General features: G+C 39.1%; 1 protein-coding gene across 1 annotated transcript in view; it reads right to left on the reverse strand.

The window, feature by feature from the left end:
* Window positions 1–19,523, reverse strand: part of Aldh1a1 (aldehyde dehydrogenase 1 family member A1) — a 49,556-nt gene that overhangs the window by 20,984 nt on the left and 9,049 nt on the right. Inside the window, exons 2-4 of the mRNA XM_045155598.1 lie at window positions 16,485–16,589; window positions 6,609–6,749; window positions 1,309–1,438 (exon numbers count right to left, since the gene is read on the reverse strand). Coding sequence (XP_045011533.1) covers window positions 1,309–1,438; window positions 6,609–6,749; window positions 16,485–16,589 — 376 coding nt within the window. The remainder of the gene's footprint in view (window positions 1–1,308; window positions 1,439–6,608; window positions 6,750–16,484; window positions 16,590–19,523) is intronic.

Genomic DNA, 19,523 nt, shown 5'->3' on the forward strand with positions numbered 1-19,523 from the left:
TCTATAACTTTTTACAAAATAAAAAACTTAAGCCTTCAAATAGTAATTCAGAATGAAAAGAAATACCCAAGTCAAGTGCAATTCAAGGTCTAGAATGGGAAAAGTTTCAAAGATAATTAACTCTATCTGTCATCATATAGGTGGGCAACTTTCTTCATTATCCCTATCCTCAAAATTTCATAGAAAGTAGTTAGAAAGAAGTCAGGGTCACTTCTAAGAGAGGAGGCATGTTAAAGTGTGTTTCTAACAGTTCAAATTCTGTCTCCCAGTAGTTTAATTGCTTTAAAGGGTCTCACTTAAAGCAAAATACCTTTCTACTGACTTACATATAATTTTCCTTTTGTCTACCAAGCAAAAAGGGAATATCTCAATCTATGAAAACTATGTTCAAGTTGAAAGAAATTTACTTTCCATTGTAACATGACTTATTCATGTGCCTCAGTTTTATGTGGATTCCACAGGTGTCTGTATGACTATCATAGAGATAGTGTTCCTTCTCAAGGTTAGTAGATATGTAAATGGCTTTTTCATGTTAACTGAGGGTGAAGTAACACAGCTATAGAATAATTTCCTTGTGTCTCTGTTGACCCATTCTTATCTTTTCAGTTGAATATTTAAGTTACACTGGGAATACCCATTACGGCCAATCCAGGAAATGGGTTATGGATATTACTAAAACAACTGCATTTATATGAGTGAAGTTATATCTTTGCTCTTTTTTTCTTCTGTCATTTGTTTATTCTGTTATGTGAATATCTCATTAAACTATATATACAGACATACAAACACATACACATATGCAAGGAATCTTGGGCTATAAGCAGAGTCTATCTTGCTTTGCAGCTATTTTAAACATACCAATATGAGTTAATTCCTCGACTTAGTTTGGTCTCTGTATACACAGCTTGATCAAACACAGATAAACATACCTGCATCTACTAGAATGTGCAGACTCTTACATTATGATAAGGGGTGCATATGTTATTATGGTAATGCAACTCAAGTAATTTTGAGGCCGGCTTTAAAAAGCCCTTAGACGTTTGCCTGAAATTAATAATGGAGTCTAGGAGAATGTTCTAACTTATCCATAGTGTTATCTCATGCATGTTTATGCTGAAGAAACTCGAAAGAAACATTTTCAGATTCTTAACAAAACTTCCCAGATCAGAAGTATGTTGATACAGCATCCAGCAAGAAATAATTTGACCCTATTTACATGACTTCCTTTAAAGTGGAATGTTTGTAAGAATACAGCTGAGTAAAGGCCTTATCTTACCCCCATTCTGATGGTTTGTCCAGGCTACTTACCACTTGGTATTGTTTGACCGTGGATCTTGTCAGCCCAGCCTGCACAGTACTGTAGTGCCTTTATGCAGCCTCCTAAGTCCATCAAGTATGCATTAGCAAATACTTTTCCAGCATTAATTGACTCCATTGTCTGAAAAATAAAGCAATTTCAAAAATCTAAAAATCCACATATAATGAAAAAATTAAAATTATATAGTTAAAATTTTAACACTAGATAAATAAATGTTATGTACTAGAGAACTTTAGAAAGCAGAAATCTTGTTATTTTGTCTAAATTTGGGACAGATTTCAAAAGACTCATTTGTGGAAACATACAAAGATTCTGGTAGGATAGATAGTGAAATTCTGGTTATCTTGGTGTTTTCTGGCACATGGTTAATCCCTTTCAGCTAGTCAAAGTTTTAATATCGGTTACACTTTCATGTGTACCTTTTTGAGGTAAGAAGGTACATAGTCTCCTTAGTAAGATCAGACTTCTAACAAGTCCCACCTGGGATCTAAAACTCAGTGCTTGCAATTGTCAATGATGCCTCAACATAATTCTTAATTTTTTTTAAATTTCATATAGATATAAGTTATTCACCCAAACTTAACACCTGTGTCTTTAATCAGTGGGTTTTCTTCACACAGTTTCTATGAAATGACCTTCTGGTTTGGGTAGTACTGACATAATTATTTCAATAGTCAGACTATAAAGTTTGACATTTTCTAGTTTCTCTTCCTTCTCTCCTTTTTAATAAAGTATTTTATTTTATTATTCATTTATTAGAGACAGACAGAGGGAGAGAAAGAGACAAAGAATGGTCACTCCAGGGCCTCTAGCCACCGCAAATGAACTCCAGATGCATGTGCCACCATGTGCAACTGGTTTATGCAGGACCTGGAAGAATCGATCCTGTGTCTTTAGACTTCACAGGTAAGTGCCTTAAGCACTATGCAATCTCTCCAGCCACTCCTTCACTTGTTATGCAGAGATTAAGGGGCCCTTAGGCATCTTACATCCTACTGGCTACCTGGCATTGGGCACAGTTGAGGTTTAAGCAGCCCTGAGCTGTCAGGTATGACCGAGGACCCCAGGACATAGGAGGTTGCAGCAGGCCTAGACCTTGATAATCTTGCCTTGAAACTGGCAGGAGTGGGGCTGCTCTCTTCCTTCGCCTGATAAGACTTAGGTCTCAGTTTCCCCATGGTCATGTGATCTTTTACCACTCAACAGGAAGATCCTTATATGTTATGAGGTATCAGCCAGCAGCCTTAACACAGACAATCCCCCTGTAACCTGAACCCTGTACCGTTTCCCACTACAACATGAGTGCTTATAAGCCTATTCCTCCAACAAATGAATGAGCTGTCTCCTGACATTCTTTTTCAGGTGTTTCTTTCTGTTGTACTCATGGCCACTCAAGATGTTCCACAGTTGCCTGGATGCCCCTGGGAAACTTATGTGCAGCAGCCCAGGCCTGTCAGGAACCACAGCTGGCACCTGAACAGGGACCCTCTGAGACACACCAGCATAGGTGAATATTCCCCTGGGGGACATCAACCCCCTATAGCATTTCCTGCATGACTGAGGGCTGGCAGGTTTCTACCTCTCCACCTTTACTTTCGGTTTGTGCCATCACAAGGGACCAAATAAGGTGAACAGGATACTGATGTCTCTTGTCTCAGGCCACTCTTCAGCATTGACTGAAGACCCCTAGCCCTCTGTTCAGACCCCAATGGCCTACACGGGCATTGGCAAGAACCCAATATCTCTCTTCTCTCTACACACACACACACACACACACACACACACACACACACACACACACACAAATGGTGATGCAATGACCTCTTCAAAGCCTGTAGGGAAGTTTCCAGTCTCTTAAACTTGCAGACAGCCTTGCTTCCAGACCTTGGGGAAATCTCCACCCTCCCCCAGTGCTATCCAACCCTCGGGAACATTGCCCTCTGGTCTTAGCATCTCTGCTCTTTTTCTAACCTGGGCAAGATCACCTCTCACCTAAAGAAGTAAGAAAATCAAGGTTTTACTGGCAGGCACTGCCAGGAAAAGGTTACAACCTTCATGAGATGGGCCTGAGCTGCCAGACATGGCAAAAAACCCTCAGGCTACAAAAGGCCACTTCCTCCCTCTCCAAGCCTGGCCCACTTGGACTTAAGCTTCCTCATAGCCCTGTGACCTTTGGCCAGTTGTATAGGAAACTCCTTATATGGTATCAGCCAGCAGCCTTCACATAGCCCATCCTCCTATGACTCACTTCCCCTACTATGTAGATCACCTGACTCTGGAATGGACATCCTTAGACATGGCAAGCAACCTTTGAACCCACCAATCCCCTTAGGACCCTCTTCCTGCTGTCTCTCAACTGTTCATAAACACATTTCCCTGTTGAATAGACCAAAGTACTCCCTGAAGCAGTCTCCCAGGTTTACATCCCATCACACTCACACCACTCTAGACCCTGCTCTCCATGGTTGTCTGGAGGCCTCCAGAGAACCACATCCCCAAGGATCCAGGGACTGACAGCTTACAGGCACTTCTCAAGGCTAGAGCGATTAAGCTCTCCCACAAAGAAGCCATCTTCTTTTGGGAGGAAGTTCTTCAGATTGCCCCCTGGATGATTTCTGGGGATACATATGACCCAGACATATGGACCCACATAGCTTATATGGCTAGGAGATGAGAAGTTCAGGAAGGACATCTACCCCCCCTCTCTTTCTTCCCAATTACAGTGGCTAATGGACAATGCATTGGTCCTTCTAAGTCCACCACCACACCAAAATTGGAAGATGACTCCAATGAGGAGGGCACTGAGGGCCATCCAAGGGCAGATCTCAGTTCCCTTGAAAAGGCTACATAAGAAATTAGAAAAAAAAAATGCTCTAGATTTCCCTATGCCCACCTCCCTTTATCCACCCCTACCACCTTACCCACCTTACCATCAGAGTTACACCCCTCTGGATTCATGTTGCACAGGCCAAAAGAATCCCAACATGATAAATTCCCGTAACCAGGACCTTTCTACATCTGCCCCCTCACTTACACTCACTTGCACAACAACTATATGAACTCTGAGATAACAGTAAAAATACATATAATCAAGGAGTTGCAGCTTTTCACATTAATGTCCAACCAACACAGGCTCAGCCCCTACAGTGGTATCCATATCAGGCCAATGACCTTAAAGAACTCAGACAGGCAGCCAGGGAGGATAGGGTCCATGCTCAATGGACTAAGTCCCTCCTCCAGAGCCTACAGGACTCCCTTAACCACCTCTAGGATTTCTGGCCTTCACTGCTTATCCCCATATTCCTTCAATGGAAAGCCCTCTATAGAGATAGTCCTTTCACTAACTCCTGTGATGAACGCTGGCAGGTGGAGGTGACAGGAAATCTTTACACTCATGGCCTCTCACTATCTCCTTCCACTGGTCTTCATATCTCTAAACAGCTTGTTCCTGCCCTCTGCTCAATTCTTACTCACCACCACATTCTTTTGTAGGAAATACAAGTCATGGAAAAGATACCTGGGCACAATACACCCAATATGTGGCTAACCTTCTCCCCTTTACTAACCACCCCAATGTTTCTAACTGCTTCTCTTATGTGTCCACCACCCCATCCAGCCCCTGCTAAATGTAGTCCCTATTGATGCCACCATTGAATACCCCCCATCTACAGTGAACTATTCCCAGCCCTGCCTTACTAATTCCCCTCTTCGATGCTGGTTGAGGTATGCTCCTTTTCCTGTCCAGCTCTAAGCTGACCAGAGCTGAATGTCTCCTCAATATTTCCATTACCAGGACCACTTGTGTCAAGACATCCACTCTCCTATGGTGTGCAGGGCTAACCACCTCATGCATAAATGTTCCCTCTCCCACTTGCTGTTCCCCAGTCTTGATTGTTCCACAGGTGTATCTCTACAAGGAAGAAGAAGCAGCCTACAAGCTCTGTCTGTGGCTACCAAGAGAAATTTTAATCCCCCTACTGTTGAATCTTGGTGTGATGCTGTCCCTGGGTGCCTCTGGTGCTGCAGGAGATGCTCCTATCCAAACCAACCGTCTCTCAAGGGACTTCTGAGACAAGTTTGGCCAGGCCATTGTATCCACTACCAACAGCCTCGAGTCTCTTCAGAGACAATTAAACACTCTTGCAGTTGTGTTACACAAAAATCATAGAGCCTTAGACTTCATCACTGCTGAACATGGGGGTCTTGTGTGGTCTTGGGAGAATTCTTTTTCTTTTCTTGTCAATGAATTAAATGTTGTTGAAAAAAATGTTAAAACTCTTTAAAAAAAAAAACTCCACAAAGAGCTATTCAGCTGCTATAAATCTGATGACCCCACCACCTGGTTCTCTAATCCCATAGTCACTTGGCTCTCATGACATGAATGCTTATAAGGCCATACAACCAACAAATAAACAAGCTGTCCCATGACACAGTTTCTCAGGTGTTTCTTCCTGTCACATTCATGGCCACTTGAGACCTTTCTCCACAGTTGCCTAAACACCCTGGAAAACTGATCTGCAGCAGTACCAGGGCAGCCAGGAACCACAGTCTGGCAGGATGGAGAGGTGATTAACTGTTAAGCTGTTCTTTCTTGGTATCATATTATTCACTACCTCAAAAGATAAGCACATGTAGATTTTGTACATCTTTGCTTTTATCTCAAGGGCTCTTATGCAGTTAATTCAACAAACAAGGCAAATGAAAGAAGATATTTTGGAAAGTTTGTTTTCTTCCTATATCAAATTTTCCTCAGTGCAGCTTGATTGCACATATGATGAAGAATGGAATTTCAAAGGGGAAACTGCACGGGGGGGGGGTATAACCATGGGATATTTTTTTTATAATTATGGAAAATGTTAATAAAAATTGTGAAAATAAAAAAAAATATTTTCCCCCTAAAAAATTATTTATTCTTTTTCTTCTGTGAAAATGAAAAGTGATCTCCCTAAATTATGGACATTGTGAACAGAGTAGTGTCAGAAAAAGTAGCCACCTCTTAAATATTTAGGTGAGTTAGGATAGTGCTAAGTAATATTTATTTTAGATAAACATTTTTAGCATGTTTCACAAAGTTAATGAATTTCCTGCTAACACAGTTCAGTCAGGAAGTTTGTGTAATCTAGGATAGCAGTGTAGGGACATCTGACTTTGCCAATGGCTCTGAGAAGTTTTGGACTAAAGGAAGGATATTTGTGTGTTATGATGATCACTGAAACCAAGTTCACTTGCCAGTTCAAACATTGAGGGCTTTTGAAAGCTCTCACTATTCATCTAGTTGGTTAATACTCACTGCCAGCAGCAGACGATCCCTCTCAATTAGCTCAGCAAGCTTGTATAGTAGACGTCCTCTCTCTGAAGCATCCATGGTGCGCCATGGGGAGCCAATCTGGAAAGCCTGTCTTGCAGCCTTCACGGCTTTGTCCACATCTGCCTAGAAATCATCAGGAGTTCAGTTCCATATGTTCATCATATTAGATGAGTAAATCCAATAGATATACCAATATGAAATACACCACAGCTCCTCAAAATTAGTGGCTGTGATTCTATTAGTCCCAAGTTTGGCATATTCCATACATTCCAGTAAATTCGCAGTAATAATCTGAAAATGGGTTCCACATATCTGTCAAATGGATGAGCTACTAGAATTATTTTAACACTCGTTAATTTATCCTAGTTTAATATGATATCAGATCACAATTGTGTATTGCTAGGAATTCACAGCAAAAGATGCACTAGGAATCCCACTAGCTCCTGGAAACTGAAGAACACACATTTAAACAATAAAGGGGTAGTAGATGAAATAAAAAATGAAATTGTAAAATTTTTAGAATTGAATGACTATCAGAACAAAACATACCAAATTTTATGAGAGACAATAAAGGTGGCCCTCAGGGGAAAATTCTTAGCACTAAATGCCTTTGTAACAAAGACAGAGAGATCCCAAATCAATAACCTAACCATCCACCTAAAGGCACTGGAAAAACAAGAAGAATCCAACCCAGATGGAAAGAAATAATTAAGATCAGAGCAGAGATTAATGAATTGGAAAGTAGGAAAACAATTAAAATTGATGAAACAAAGAGTTAGTTCTTTGAAAAAGTAAACAAAATTGATAAACCCATGGCCACTTTGATCAAGCAAAAAAAAAAAAAAAAAGAGAGAGAGAATTCAAATTAACAAAGTTAGAAATAAAAAGTGGAAATCACAACAGACAAGTAAAATTGGGAGAATCATCAGGATTTATTTCAAAAATCTGTGCTCCACAAAACTGGAAAATATGAAGGAAATGGATGAATTCCTGAACATGTTCTACCTACCAAAGCTAAACTCAGAGCAGAATAATCTAAATAAACCTATCATACCCATCAAGATTGAAAAGGTAATCAAAAACCTACCCCCAAAGAGCCCAGAACCAGATGACTTTTCAGCTGAATTCTATCATACATTCATGAAAGAACTGAAACCAATTTTTCTCAAACTGTGCCACACAAACAGAGAACAGGGAAAGCTTCCCAACTCCTTCTATGAAGCTAATATCACCCTAATACCAAAGCCAGGCAGAGATGCCACAAGAAAAGAAAAGTATAGGCCAATTTGTCTGATGAACTTAGATGCAAAGATCCTGAACAAAATCCTCACTAACCGAATTCAATAACACATCAAAAGCATTATTGACCTTGATCAAGTAGTCTTCATCCCAGGAATGCAGGGGTAGTTCAACATATGAAAATCTGTCAATGTAATATACCACATAAATAAGCTTAAATACAAAATTCACATGATCATTTCAGAAGATGTAGAAAAGGTGTTTGACAAAATAAAACATCACTTCATGATCAAAACAGTGGATAGAATAGGCATGAACAGCTTATATCTCAGCATAATAAAGGTGATTTATAAAGCTCCTAAAGCCCAAATAATATTTAATGGGGAGAGACTGAAGGCATTACCATTAAGATCAGGAATAAGACAGGGGTGTCCACTCTCACCTCTATTCTTTAACATAGTACTAGAAGTACTATGAAAGAGAAGGAAATAAAAGGGATACAAATTTGAAAGGAAGAAGGTAAGTTAGCTATATTTGCAAATGACATGACTCTATACATAAGACTTGACAACCTCCATCTCACAACTCTTAAAGGTGATTAACTCCTTCAGCAAAGTAACAGGACACAAAATCAATGAACAAAATCAGTAGCCTTTCAATATGCAAAAGACAAAGATATAGAGAAAGAAATAAGACACATTGTCCCATTTTCAATAGCAACAACAACAACAAAACATACTGGAATAACATGAACCAAGGATGTGAAAGACCTATACAATGAAAACATAAAACAAGAAAGAAATTGAGGAGGACTTTAGAAAATGGAAAGACCTCCTATGCTCCCAGATAGGCAGAATTAACACTGTGAAAATGGCAATCTTACCAAATGCAATATACAGATTTAACACAATACCAATAAAAATTCCATTTTTTCTTCACAGAGCTAGAAAAAAAATGATCACAAAATTCGTATGAAGTGGCAGAAGGCCTCGGATGTCCAAACATATCCTCAACAAAAGAAACATGTCTGGAGGCATCACCATACCTGATCTAAAGGTATATTACAGAGCCATAGTAATAAAAACAACATGGTACTGGCAAAAAAGAAAAAAAAAAACAAACAGGATTATAGATCAATGGGACAGAATTGAGGAACCAGACTTTGGGTCAAAAAACTGCAGCTACTTGATATTTGACAAGGGCCCTGAGAATGTAGGCTGAAGAAAATGACAGTAACTTCATCAGATGGTGCTGGAAAAGCTGGATAACCATATGCAGGAAAATAAAACTCGATCCACACATCTTGCTATGCACAAATATTAAGTCCAAATGGATCAAAGACATCAGCATAAGTCTGGAAACTCTGCTACTACAGGAAGAAAAATAGGAGGAACTTTCCATTATATAGGAATGGGAAAAGGCTTCCTGAACAAAACACCAGTAGCTCAGGACTTAATCACTCAGCCATTGGGATCTCATTAAGCTGAAAAGTTTCTTCACTATCAAACATACAATAAGCAACACCAATAGATTACCTACAGAATGGGAGAAAATTTTTGCCTGCTATACAACTGACAGAGGCCTAATTTCTAGAATCTACAAAGAACTCAAAAATCTAAACAATAAAAAAATCAAACAATCCACTCACAAAATGCGGGTGAGAACTAAACATGGAGTTCTCAGAGGAAGAAATACAAATGGCAAACACACACTTAAGAAAATGTTCATCATCCCTAATCATCAGGGAAATGCAAATTAAAACAACTATGAGATTTTACCTTCCCCAAACATTAAAAACTCAAAATGAAAACAAATGTTGACAATGATGTAGAGAATTAGGAACCCACATTCACTCTTGGTGGGAATGTAAGATGGTATAACCACTATGGAAAGCAATATGGAGATGCCTAAAAAGGTTGACTATAGAGTTAAGAACAGATCCAGATATTCCCTTACTAGGCATTTACCCTAAAAGCTGCCTGCCTCAGTTCAGAGAGATTTTCTCAGCCATGTTTATAGCTGCTCAATTATAATAGCTAAGAGTTAGAATCAAACCAGATGTTGATCATTAGATGAATGGGTAACCAAGATGTTGGTATATCTACACAATGGAATTCTACACAGCAGACAGGAAAAATGACAATGAAATATGAAGAAAACTAGTTCGACATGGAACAGATCATTCTCAGTGAACTCACCCAGTCAGAGAAGATAATCATCACATGGTCTCACTCATCTTGGTGTTCATTTTATGTTCTATCTCACCCATCCCTTTCCCTATTGCTCCTGGAATTCACCTTGAACATGACAATGTCCTAGAAACAATCCATTCTACTTTCAAAATCCTACACATTTTGTATGACACAGCTCAATATTGTAATCTATCTCAATCCTCAGCAGAAATCCAGATTGATGTCAGATACCAGTTAAAATCTTGTTAATTTTCAGGCAGAAAGACCAGTTCTTTATAGCCACAAGTTACTATTTTGACAGCATGGATTTTGTTTTACAGGTGAGTAGACCCCATGCACAGATAGAAGAATCAAAATTTTGTTCTGTAACTGAGTTCACATCAGTACTAATGTTCTAATAATGTTTCCTTCACAATGAATATGTACTGCTTATATTAGGATATTATTGTAATGTAAGCTGCAAGATTTATTATTCTGGCTTACAATAGACATATCAAAATATTTTGTTAACTATCATAAACTTATCATATGACCCTGGTGTACCATGACCTGTAAAATGGCTCAATCTGTAAGATAGTTGACTTAAATGAATGAGCAAATGAGTTTAATCCCCAGAACTTGCATTTAAAAAGAGCTACATATAGGTGCACATACTGAGATATAACCTGAGTGCTGGGAAGAGGAAGTCATGCATGTCCCTGGGGTGCACTAGTAAGCCAGTATAGCATACTAGGCAAGCTCCAGGCCAATGAGAGAAACCATCTCAAAAAGTGGAGGATAGTTTCTGAGTGTAATGACATCTAAAATTGCCTCTGGCTTCCACATGTGCACAGACATATGCCTGTGCTTCACCACAAGTATGCTCAAGTATTCACACAAATATGCATAAGCACATGGATACACACATAACATATGCAGAGACAATAAAAGGGGAAATCCTGAGATTTGCCACCAAACACTATATATGGACCATGGCATTGAAAATGTCCCTATTTAGAAGGAATGAATGTCCCTATTTAGAAGGAATGAATGAAGAAGGTAGTTTAAATAATAATGAGACATCCCATGTCTCTCTCTTTTTTTAAAAAATTAACTATTTATTTAAAACAGAATGAAGCAGACAGAGAAAGCCAGAGAGTATGGGTGCACCAGGAATTCTTGACACTGAAAATGAACTCCAGTTGCAGGTGTCACTTTGTGCATCTGGTTTTATGTAGGGATATTAAAGTCGGGATATCAGGGTCTGCAAGCAAGCCTCTTGACCACTGAGCTATCTCTCCAGCCTCTCATATGTCTCAGAATTCTAGTTAAGGAAGGACTGAATTTTTCAACCATCTCTCTCAGAATGTATATTTGCATATTAAATTCATTCAGAGATGGGGAAAATAACTGCCAGAGCATCTTTCTTCCAAGGTTTTCCTGTGCACTTATGTTCATGGGCATTTGCTTATATTACCACCAATTGCTAGTTAGGCCAGGCTTTAAGATTAGTTAACAGATCTGAAAAGAGCCATTGAAGCGAAAAGAAAACAGTTCCACCCACATCCATACTGTGCTTTGAAACCAAGATTTGGTCTTGCTCCTCTCCCTGGCTTTATGATACCCTGCAAGGCAGGATGTGGACCATTGTCAACCCCACCGTATTCATAAATGCAATCCCAAGACCGTTTGGCCCATTACCTAATGAATCAGCTCCAACATATCAGGTTTACTGTTTCTATGTAATTTAGCTGAATTATACTTTTCACTAAGCTATGTTAGTTTACCATTTCATTTGTTTCTCAGTAACATTGTTTGAACAATAGTTCCTAAAAGACAGAAGTATTTGAATTCTAAAACAGAATACAGCTATAGTTATGTTGGCTGGGAACAAGCTCTGGCTTGCAACAAAAAGTTTGTATAACCAACAATTTAGTCAGAGGTATCATTTCTCCAGCTAACCAGATTAGCATTGAACTTGACCTGAAGCTTAGGGTGATGTGAATAAGCATCTCTAGTCTCGTCTATGCAGGAGAAAGTGTCAGTCAGCAGAGAGTGCATTTGTGGTTGCTGGATGATCATCAGCTGTCCCTTACATGGTTTAGGAAGAAGGTAATTCTCAAACCTTCCAGAAAGTCACCAGGCTGCCTGACAAGTTTCCACGGAAACACAGGTGTAGTGAATCCTATTACTTATAAAACCAATCCCAGGGACAACCCAAGGTGTTCCTCCTGGGAAGCCAGGGGAGAGCAGTGTGTTCAAAGCTCTAGAATGAAAACAACAAGAATTGTTTTTCCATTTTATAATTGCAAAATACCAACAGATATACACTAATCTTTGTGACCATCACTTATAACTGTGTTGAGAACAAGTGGGAAGCTGCCAGATGTTGGTCATGTGCGCATCTATGCCTTTACTATGTATGGCAGTGGTTTCCTCCTCACACTTGCTAGAGCCAATCAAGCAACTAGAAGGGCATTTGAAGTAAGGTAATGCTGCATGGATCTCTGTAAGTCGGATTAAAGGCATTTATTTTCTTGGTTTGAATATGTAGAACACATCTTTTAGAGGATCTTACTCTAGCCCAGGCTGACCTGGAACTCTCTCGGTAACCTCAGCCTGGCCTTGAAGTCACAGTGAACCTCCTGTCTCTGCCTCATGAGTGCAGGGATTAAAGGTATATTTCAGAACACATTTTTGTCTTCTCTCTGGGAGTAGTTCATAGGATGTGGCTCTGTCTTGTCCAGGGCACATTGTTGTCTATGATCACCATTTCTCCTCCCATGTTTAATCTTACAATTCATGAAGGTGACTGTCTCAACAGTTTCTAACAACCCACTTTTTTTTTTTTTTTTTTTTCTGCTTGCATGTGGTGGCTGGAGCAGAAGGCTTAGTGTCCCTTTCCATCATTCTTCTGCTAGTTCCTGTTTTCAGCCAGGGTCTCTTACTGACCTCATGAGCTTGCAGTGTTACATGAGCCTCAGTTATTCCCTGGTCTCATCCCTCTTTCTGGGACTGGGGATATAAATGTAGGTAACCATACCTAGAAGCTTATATAGGTTCTAATGATTGAAATTCTGGTGATTTAAATTTCCCTCAGTCCCTCATGCTTAAGGAGGAAGCTTAGCTGTCTCTCCAGCACCCCTCTCCCAACTAACAAAGATTTTACTTGCCAAAATCCATATTTTTCCCTTCATGCATCTGTAACCATTGCAACAAAGACCCAAAACAGAAAAGGCAGCCTCTTATATAAAGGGTACCAGAAGAATGGGTGTATAAGAAGAATAAACCTAGTACCCTGTCTCTCACTATCAATAAAATTTAATTCAAATGAATTAAGGATCTAAATGAAAGATATGAATCTATGATATTACTAAAAGAAAACCCCTGAGAAAGATACTTCAGAAATTATCAAAATATATTCCTACTTTTTCATAAATAATATTACCTTGTTTTATGAAAAATTATACAAAATGTCTTATGCTTCAGGGGGATATAGGAATTGTGTTGCGTATGTGGGTGTATGGCGTATGTACATATAGAGATGTGAGTGCCCTATGTGTATAGGCCAGATGATAATATATGGTACACTCTTCTAACATTCATCTTTATATTTTCTTAAAAAAGCGACTCTAGTTTAACCTGGAGCTGCTGTTTTGGTTAGCAAGTAACAGCAATTCTTTGGTCTTCCCTTATCTCATTCTGTAAGAATAGGGCTACAGACAGGGTCATACCCAGGTTTTCATATGGATACTGGGGATAAAATCCAGGCTATCTCGGGTTCTCTCTGACATTCATATTTAAGCATCAAGTATCCTTACCTACTGAACAATCTTGTCCGCCATGTTACCTGTGTTTTAATGGACTTTCTAAAAAATTCACGTGCATACCAAATTTTAGAATTATGCCCTTTGTAACAAGTGATATCATTCTTCTTTGTTAGCTAAAAATATGTACATTCAAAAGAGTGAGTTTAGGGCATAAGTATCCTGTGGAGATGAATAATGTGGTCCCACAAGCTAAAGATTGTTATTAGAAAAAAAATCATTACCAGGGTGGAATATCTTCCAGCAAAGAGTTGTTGGCCATGAAAGCCCCTGATACTTGCAAAGCACTTGCCAAGACTCTTGGTTTTTCACCAGGACTAGATGGTAGGACCCTATTGTGAAAGAATCCACATGCATGGGCTACACGGTTGCTGAGAAATAAACTAGAGCTGAGATGGAAATCTTCTTTCTACTAACTAGCAGTCAGGATGCTGGAAATTCTAGACAGCCTGTTAGGGGAGAAAAGTTATCAATGTTCTTAACCAACTGTGGACACTGCAATTGGTGCAATGCTGGCATGTCTGTTGTGGAGGAAACCAACTGACTTCTGATTGGACTTCAGCCCTGGTCCATGAGAGGGAATCCTGCCTGGTACTGAAAACCTAACCAAAATCCTATGACTAGAGAGGTCATAAGCCATAAAAGGGAAACTATGACCACTCCCTGGATACATGGATATATTAAGCCACAAACTGCCTTCTCAATACTTATATTTATACCCAAATATTTTTACTATCCTCAATGTTGTTTAGAGAAGCTTCTCTTTACAGATGACCGTGACCACTGGGGAGATTTAAAACTCTCCAAAGTGCTGAGAAGAAGTAACAGAGGAGTGTTCAGCACAAATTGAGACATCTCTATCACAAGCTTCTAGGCTCAGGACCCATTGCAGCAGAAGGGCAGAAAGAATGGAAGAGCCAAATGAAGGGAAGGAGTGCTTACAATACTGTCTTTCAGGCACAAATTGGCCATGGATTTCATGACTTCACAGTGACTGATGCTACCTACACAGGACCTGCATAACCAGAAAAAAAATGATGGTATCAAAATAGACTAGTTGAAAAGAAGAAAAGATTCAAGGGAGAGGAAAAGAGAGGGTGGAGGGAAGGGATTATGCTCATGACATATATTTGGAAGTTGTCAATAAAAGGTTAAAATAAATAGAACAGGGTCAGTACTTGTTTTCTAGGGTGATGTGCCTAATGTGTATGGCAATAAAAGCTTTCTGGAAAGGATATTTAATTGATGCATTCCAAACATTGGTCCAGAAACTAACATACAACTGTGAGATTCTAGGTTCAGTTGTGCAGGAAGTGATGTTTTAGACTAACTTAGAAAGACCTATATAGACAAATGCAATTGTTTAAAATGACTCAGAAGACTGTAATTCTACCAGAAGGCTTAAGCTGAAAGAAGTATAAATCCTACAATGCATGAGGCTTTCTGTGTCTGGCATTTGGAAGAGCTTCCTATACTTAGCCCTCCAAGTGTTTCCGATGTCCTTTTTTTACATGAAAAGAAGAGGGAGGTGAGCGAGGATGAACACAGACACTGCAGGTGGTGATGGGCGAGCCCCTGAGGATGACGTTGAGGGAACGAGAAAGGCGCAGAGAAGGCAGCAAGCATGTTCGGGGAGGACATTGATAGGGGGAAAGTAGACTTTTCAGGTTGATGAGGTGGCCTGGGAGAACAGACACACACAAAAGGCTGAGTAATATGATTAAGGACTTTGGGATAGACTTTACCCCTGAGTTAGAGAGAAGCACAGTGAATAATTTATGCATGTGTGAAGTCTTTATTCTGTACGAAATGTGAAATCTGAAAGCAAGTGGCAGATGCCCACTCCATTCTGTTTTAATTTTGTAAACATTTTCTTCCCTATGTCACAAGTCTGAATCCTTGCCCTCCAAGACTTCAAGGGTCTCACTTTGTTCCCCTAAAACAGCATTCTCAACGCAGGGACTCCCAAAAGGTGAAAAAGTCTGAGGTCTATAGCTATCATTTCTTTATTTTTTTTAAATATTTTTATTTATTTATGAGAGAGAAAGAGAGAGAGGCAGATAGCCAGAGAGAGAGAGAGAGAGAGAGAGAAAGAGAAAGAGAGAAATGGTTCACTAGGGCCTCCAGCCACTGCAAACAAATTCCAGATGCATGTGCCAACTTGTACATCTGTCTTATGTGGGTTCTAGAGAATCAAACCTTGGTCCTTTGGCTTTGCATGCAAGCACCTTAACCATTACATCATCTTTCCAGTCCTAGGCTATCTGCAAATAAGCCTGCATGACTCCTTAAATACTTTGAGTTTTGTGAACTTACAGAATAAAGCTTAGGCAATGCTGTGGGCCTGGACTGGAACCTGCAATTCTACACTGAGGTGTTTTCACGAATGGAGACATTCTCAAGTTAGCTGACTTCATCTTCTGTCACCTTTTCATGATGCAATTTTCTTTATATTTTCCTTGTGATTTTACAGAGATCTAAAGACTTATAGTGCCTGAATGATTCAAAACCCAAGAAGCCATATATCTATGACATGTTTTAACTCACAGTGAGGCATGTGAACTTAAAAATTTTGAGCATCAAGTTGGCATAAAATGGTAGAGGTGGTCGTTGAAACTTACCTTATCCCCTTCTTCTACCTGGCAGATTACCTCTTCAGTTGCTGGATTAAGTACAGGAAATTTTTTGCCACTTACTGAGTCATGCCATTCATTGTTTATGAAGATCTGTAGAGATGCAGAGAAAGCAAAGAAATAAAACATTTATATATGGAGTAAACTATTTTAATTTTTATAAAGTACAGGCAAACATTACAGGATATTTACATGTTACATATTACTACCCATCTCAAAAATGTTTCGTTGCTTCTTACCTCCTACATATCAGAAACACATACACAGAATTATATGTGCATATAAATATGGTTGTATGTGTAAGTTTTACAAAGCTATGAAGTCACATCAAAAGTAGAATAGGGAATTCGGCAAATGACTTAGACAACAGTGTGTCCTTAAAGATATTTGAGGCCAGGGCCAAATCCTGAGTGGGCTTCATCTTGATAATTCTGGCCCCTGTTTTCCACTTTAGAGTCATAATTTGCTTATTTGGTTTTACTAGTGATTTATTATCACAATTGGCTAAGTTGCAGTGCTGCATTTTAGTGTGTTAAAGCTAGCCTTGGAGTCAGTTATTAACAGAAGTTTTATTAGCAAACATGGCTAGGGCATTTTTACCATAGACTATTTAGAAAAATAGGGCTTTCATTCTTATTTAGGTAAGAATTCTCATATTTATTTTCTGATGGGATCAGGTACTGTATATCTTAGTGACACTTATGAGAAAAACACATACAGCTAAAGAAATTGATATGTATATTCTACATATGAATACATTAAGCTGTTGTGTTGTTTCAAAATGTGGTGTGGGACAAGCCCTATTGCTCACATCTGCAGCCCTACAATTATTTATAGAGCAAAAACACCATCCTTTATTTGTGGAAGAGTTCAAAAAAATTTTCTGCAAGGTGAGAACTGATAAGAAAGAAACTATGCATCAGTAAATGAAAAGGAGATATGCCCCAGTTCAATGAACACATAAGATAAGATGTGGAAAGTATCATAGATGGGACATGGGAAAGATGCAGCTCAAGAAATCCTGGTTTCTCTAATAGAGTCATGCAGTACAAATATAATCCTTAAAATTATTCATCTTATGCCTTGAGAAGGAAAAGTATTAGCATCTTACTTGAAATTGAAGAATGAGAAATCTAGATTAATGTGCTGCCTTGTCCAATGTCTCATTGAGTGAATCAGCTTGTTGGCTGTCAGAAACACACATTATTGAATCCTATAATTACTCTTTTACGCATCACTAGCCCTTACCTCTTAGTGTGTTTCTTTCCAAAGAATGCCTGGGAAATGCTTTAATCAATGTGTCCCAAACTCATCTCTCTGTCATCCTCGTCTTTATCTTGTTCTCTCTCCAGACTAAAGTCTAGAAGCTGGCTCATCATATTCTCCCTGCAGTGCGCATGCACACACACACATGGAAACACACACTCATACACTTTCCTTCAGTTTAATGGCATAGGAATCACAATCTACCTTTTCATATCACTTTGTTGCTTATCACTATAAAACACCACTTCCTGGTCTTCCTTCCCCTTGCTTATTCTACCTAATTAAAATTTTATTTTACCCTGTTATAAGAATCTTCCTGAAACCAAGCAGTTCAAATTTGTCTGGAGCCCTCCTCAGACTCTATGCTTGGTGCCCTTTGTCACGGGCCTTTGCAGGACACTCACGTGGACTGTGGTGTGGCCTCAAAGTTTTGCTGACCTCAGGTCTTTTGTTCCCTAAGTTCAGCACTTGTTTTGGCCTCATTGCCTTGTCAATAAAACCAGGGGTCTCTGCTTCACCTTCACTCATGCTGTTCCTCTGCTGGTTTCCTGTGCTTCAAATTCACCACAAAACCTTCCCTGGAAGATTTCAGTAGTTGCTCCAAATGGATGTAACCACTTGTCCAAAATAACATGACAGGATTTTACCATGAAATTAGACTATTCTGTGCTTTGTCATTGTTAGCTGTCTACATATCACCCATACAATTGCAAACAAAGGAAATCTACAGATACCATAACACCTGTCCCTAGTTCTATAGTCAGACTTCTACAGCTTGTTTAAAATTCTGTCATTAGATCTGCCTTCCCTTTGCCCTACAGATTCTATTAACCCTCAGAACTTCTATCAGTAAGATAACAGAAAAATTTGTCATTTTGTCATAACTGACTCAGAATTACAAATTTCACCATATGATTTTTACCTTAAATCAGGTTAGAAGTCACACACTGAATGCTTCATTTTTGTAGTATGTAGTGAGACATGCTAGCTTCTGCCTGAATCCTCTTGTCTTTAGCTCGATAATAATTTGTACATTCAAGTTCTTAATGATATGCCCTTAACACACAGTTCATTTCTTTCCTATAGTCTCATTATAATAGTTTTTATACAATTTCATTTCATTATCGGAATCATGCCTCCAAACTATATAAAAATTCCTTCATGCTGGATGTAGTAAATGTTGGATAATTGGGGATTAATGTCAAGTGATAACTGAAGGTTGTTTGGCAAGCTTCAGGCGAATGTGAAGATCAGCTGTAGATAACTTGTTAGCAGCCATGATTCTGCATTATTCAGTTTTAGCTTTTAGTACAAAAGAAAATCCTGAATACACCTTGATCTTGGGCATATATTCACATCATTCTGAATAGCCACATGTTTCAATCGTATTTTTTTTTTTTTTTTGTCAAATAATGTACATTAGGTCTTCGGAGCAAGCTCTGCACTTAGGTGCAGTTGCTGCTTAAGAACCAAGGAATCCTGAGCTAGAGAGATGGCTTAGCATTTAAAGCATTTGCCTGCAAAGCCAAAGGACCCAGGTTCAATTCCACAGTACCCACATATGCACAAGAGGCACATGCATCTGGAGCTCATTTGCAGTGGCTAGAAGCCCTGGTGTACCCAATCTCTGTCTATCTCCTCTCTCTCTCTCTCTCTCTCTCTCTCTCTCTCTCTCTCTCTCCTTGCAAATAGATATATAAAAAAAAAATATTTTTAAAAAGAGCCAAGGAATTCCAAGCCCTCCTCCTAAATTTATATTAA

The sequence above is a fragment of the Jaculus jaculus genome, chromosome 1 (assembly GCF_020740685.1).
Source record: "Jaculus jaculus isolate mJacJac1 chromosome 1, mJacJac1.mat.Y.cur, whole genome shotgun sequence".
Classification (NCBI taxonomy): Eukaryota; Metazoa; Chordata; class Mammalia; order Rodentia; family Dipodidae; genus Jaculus; species Jaculus jaculus.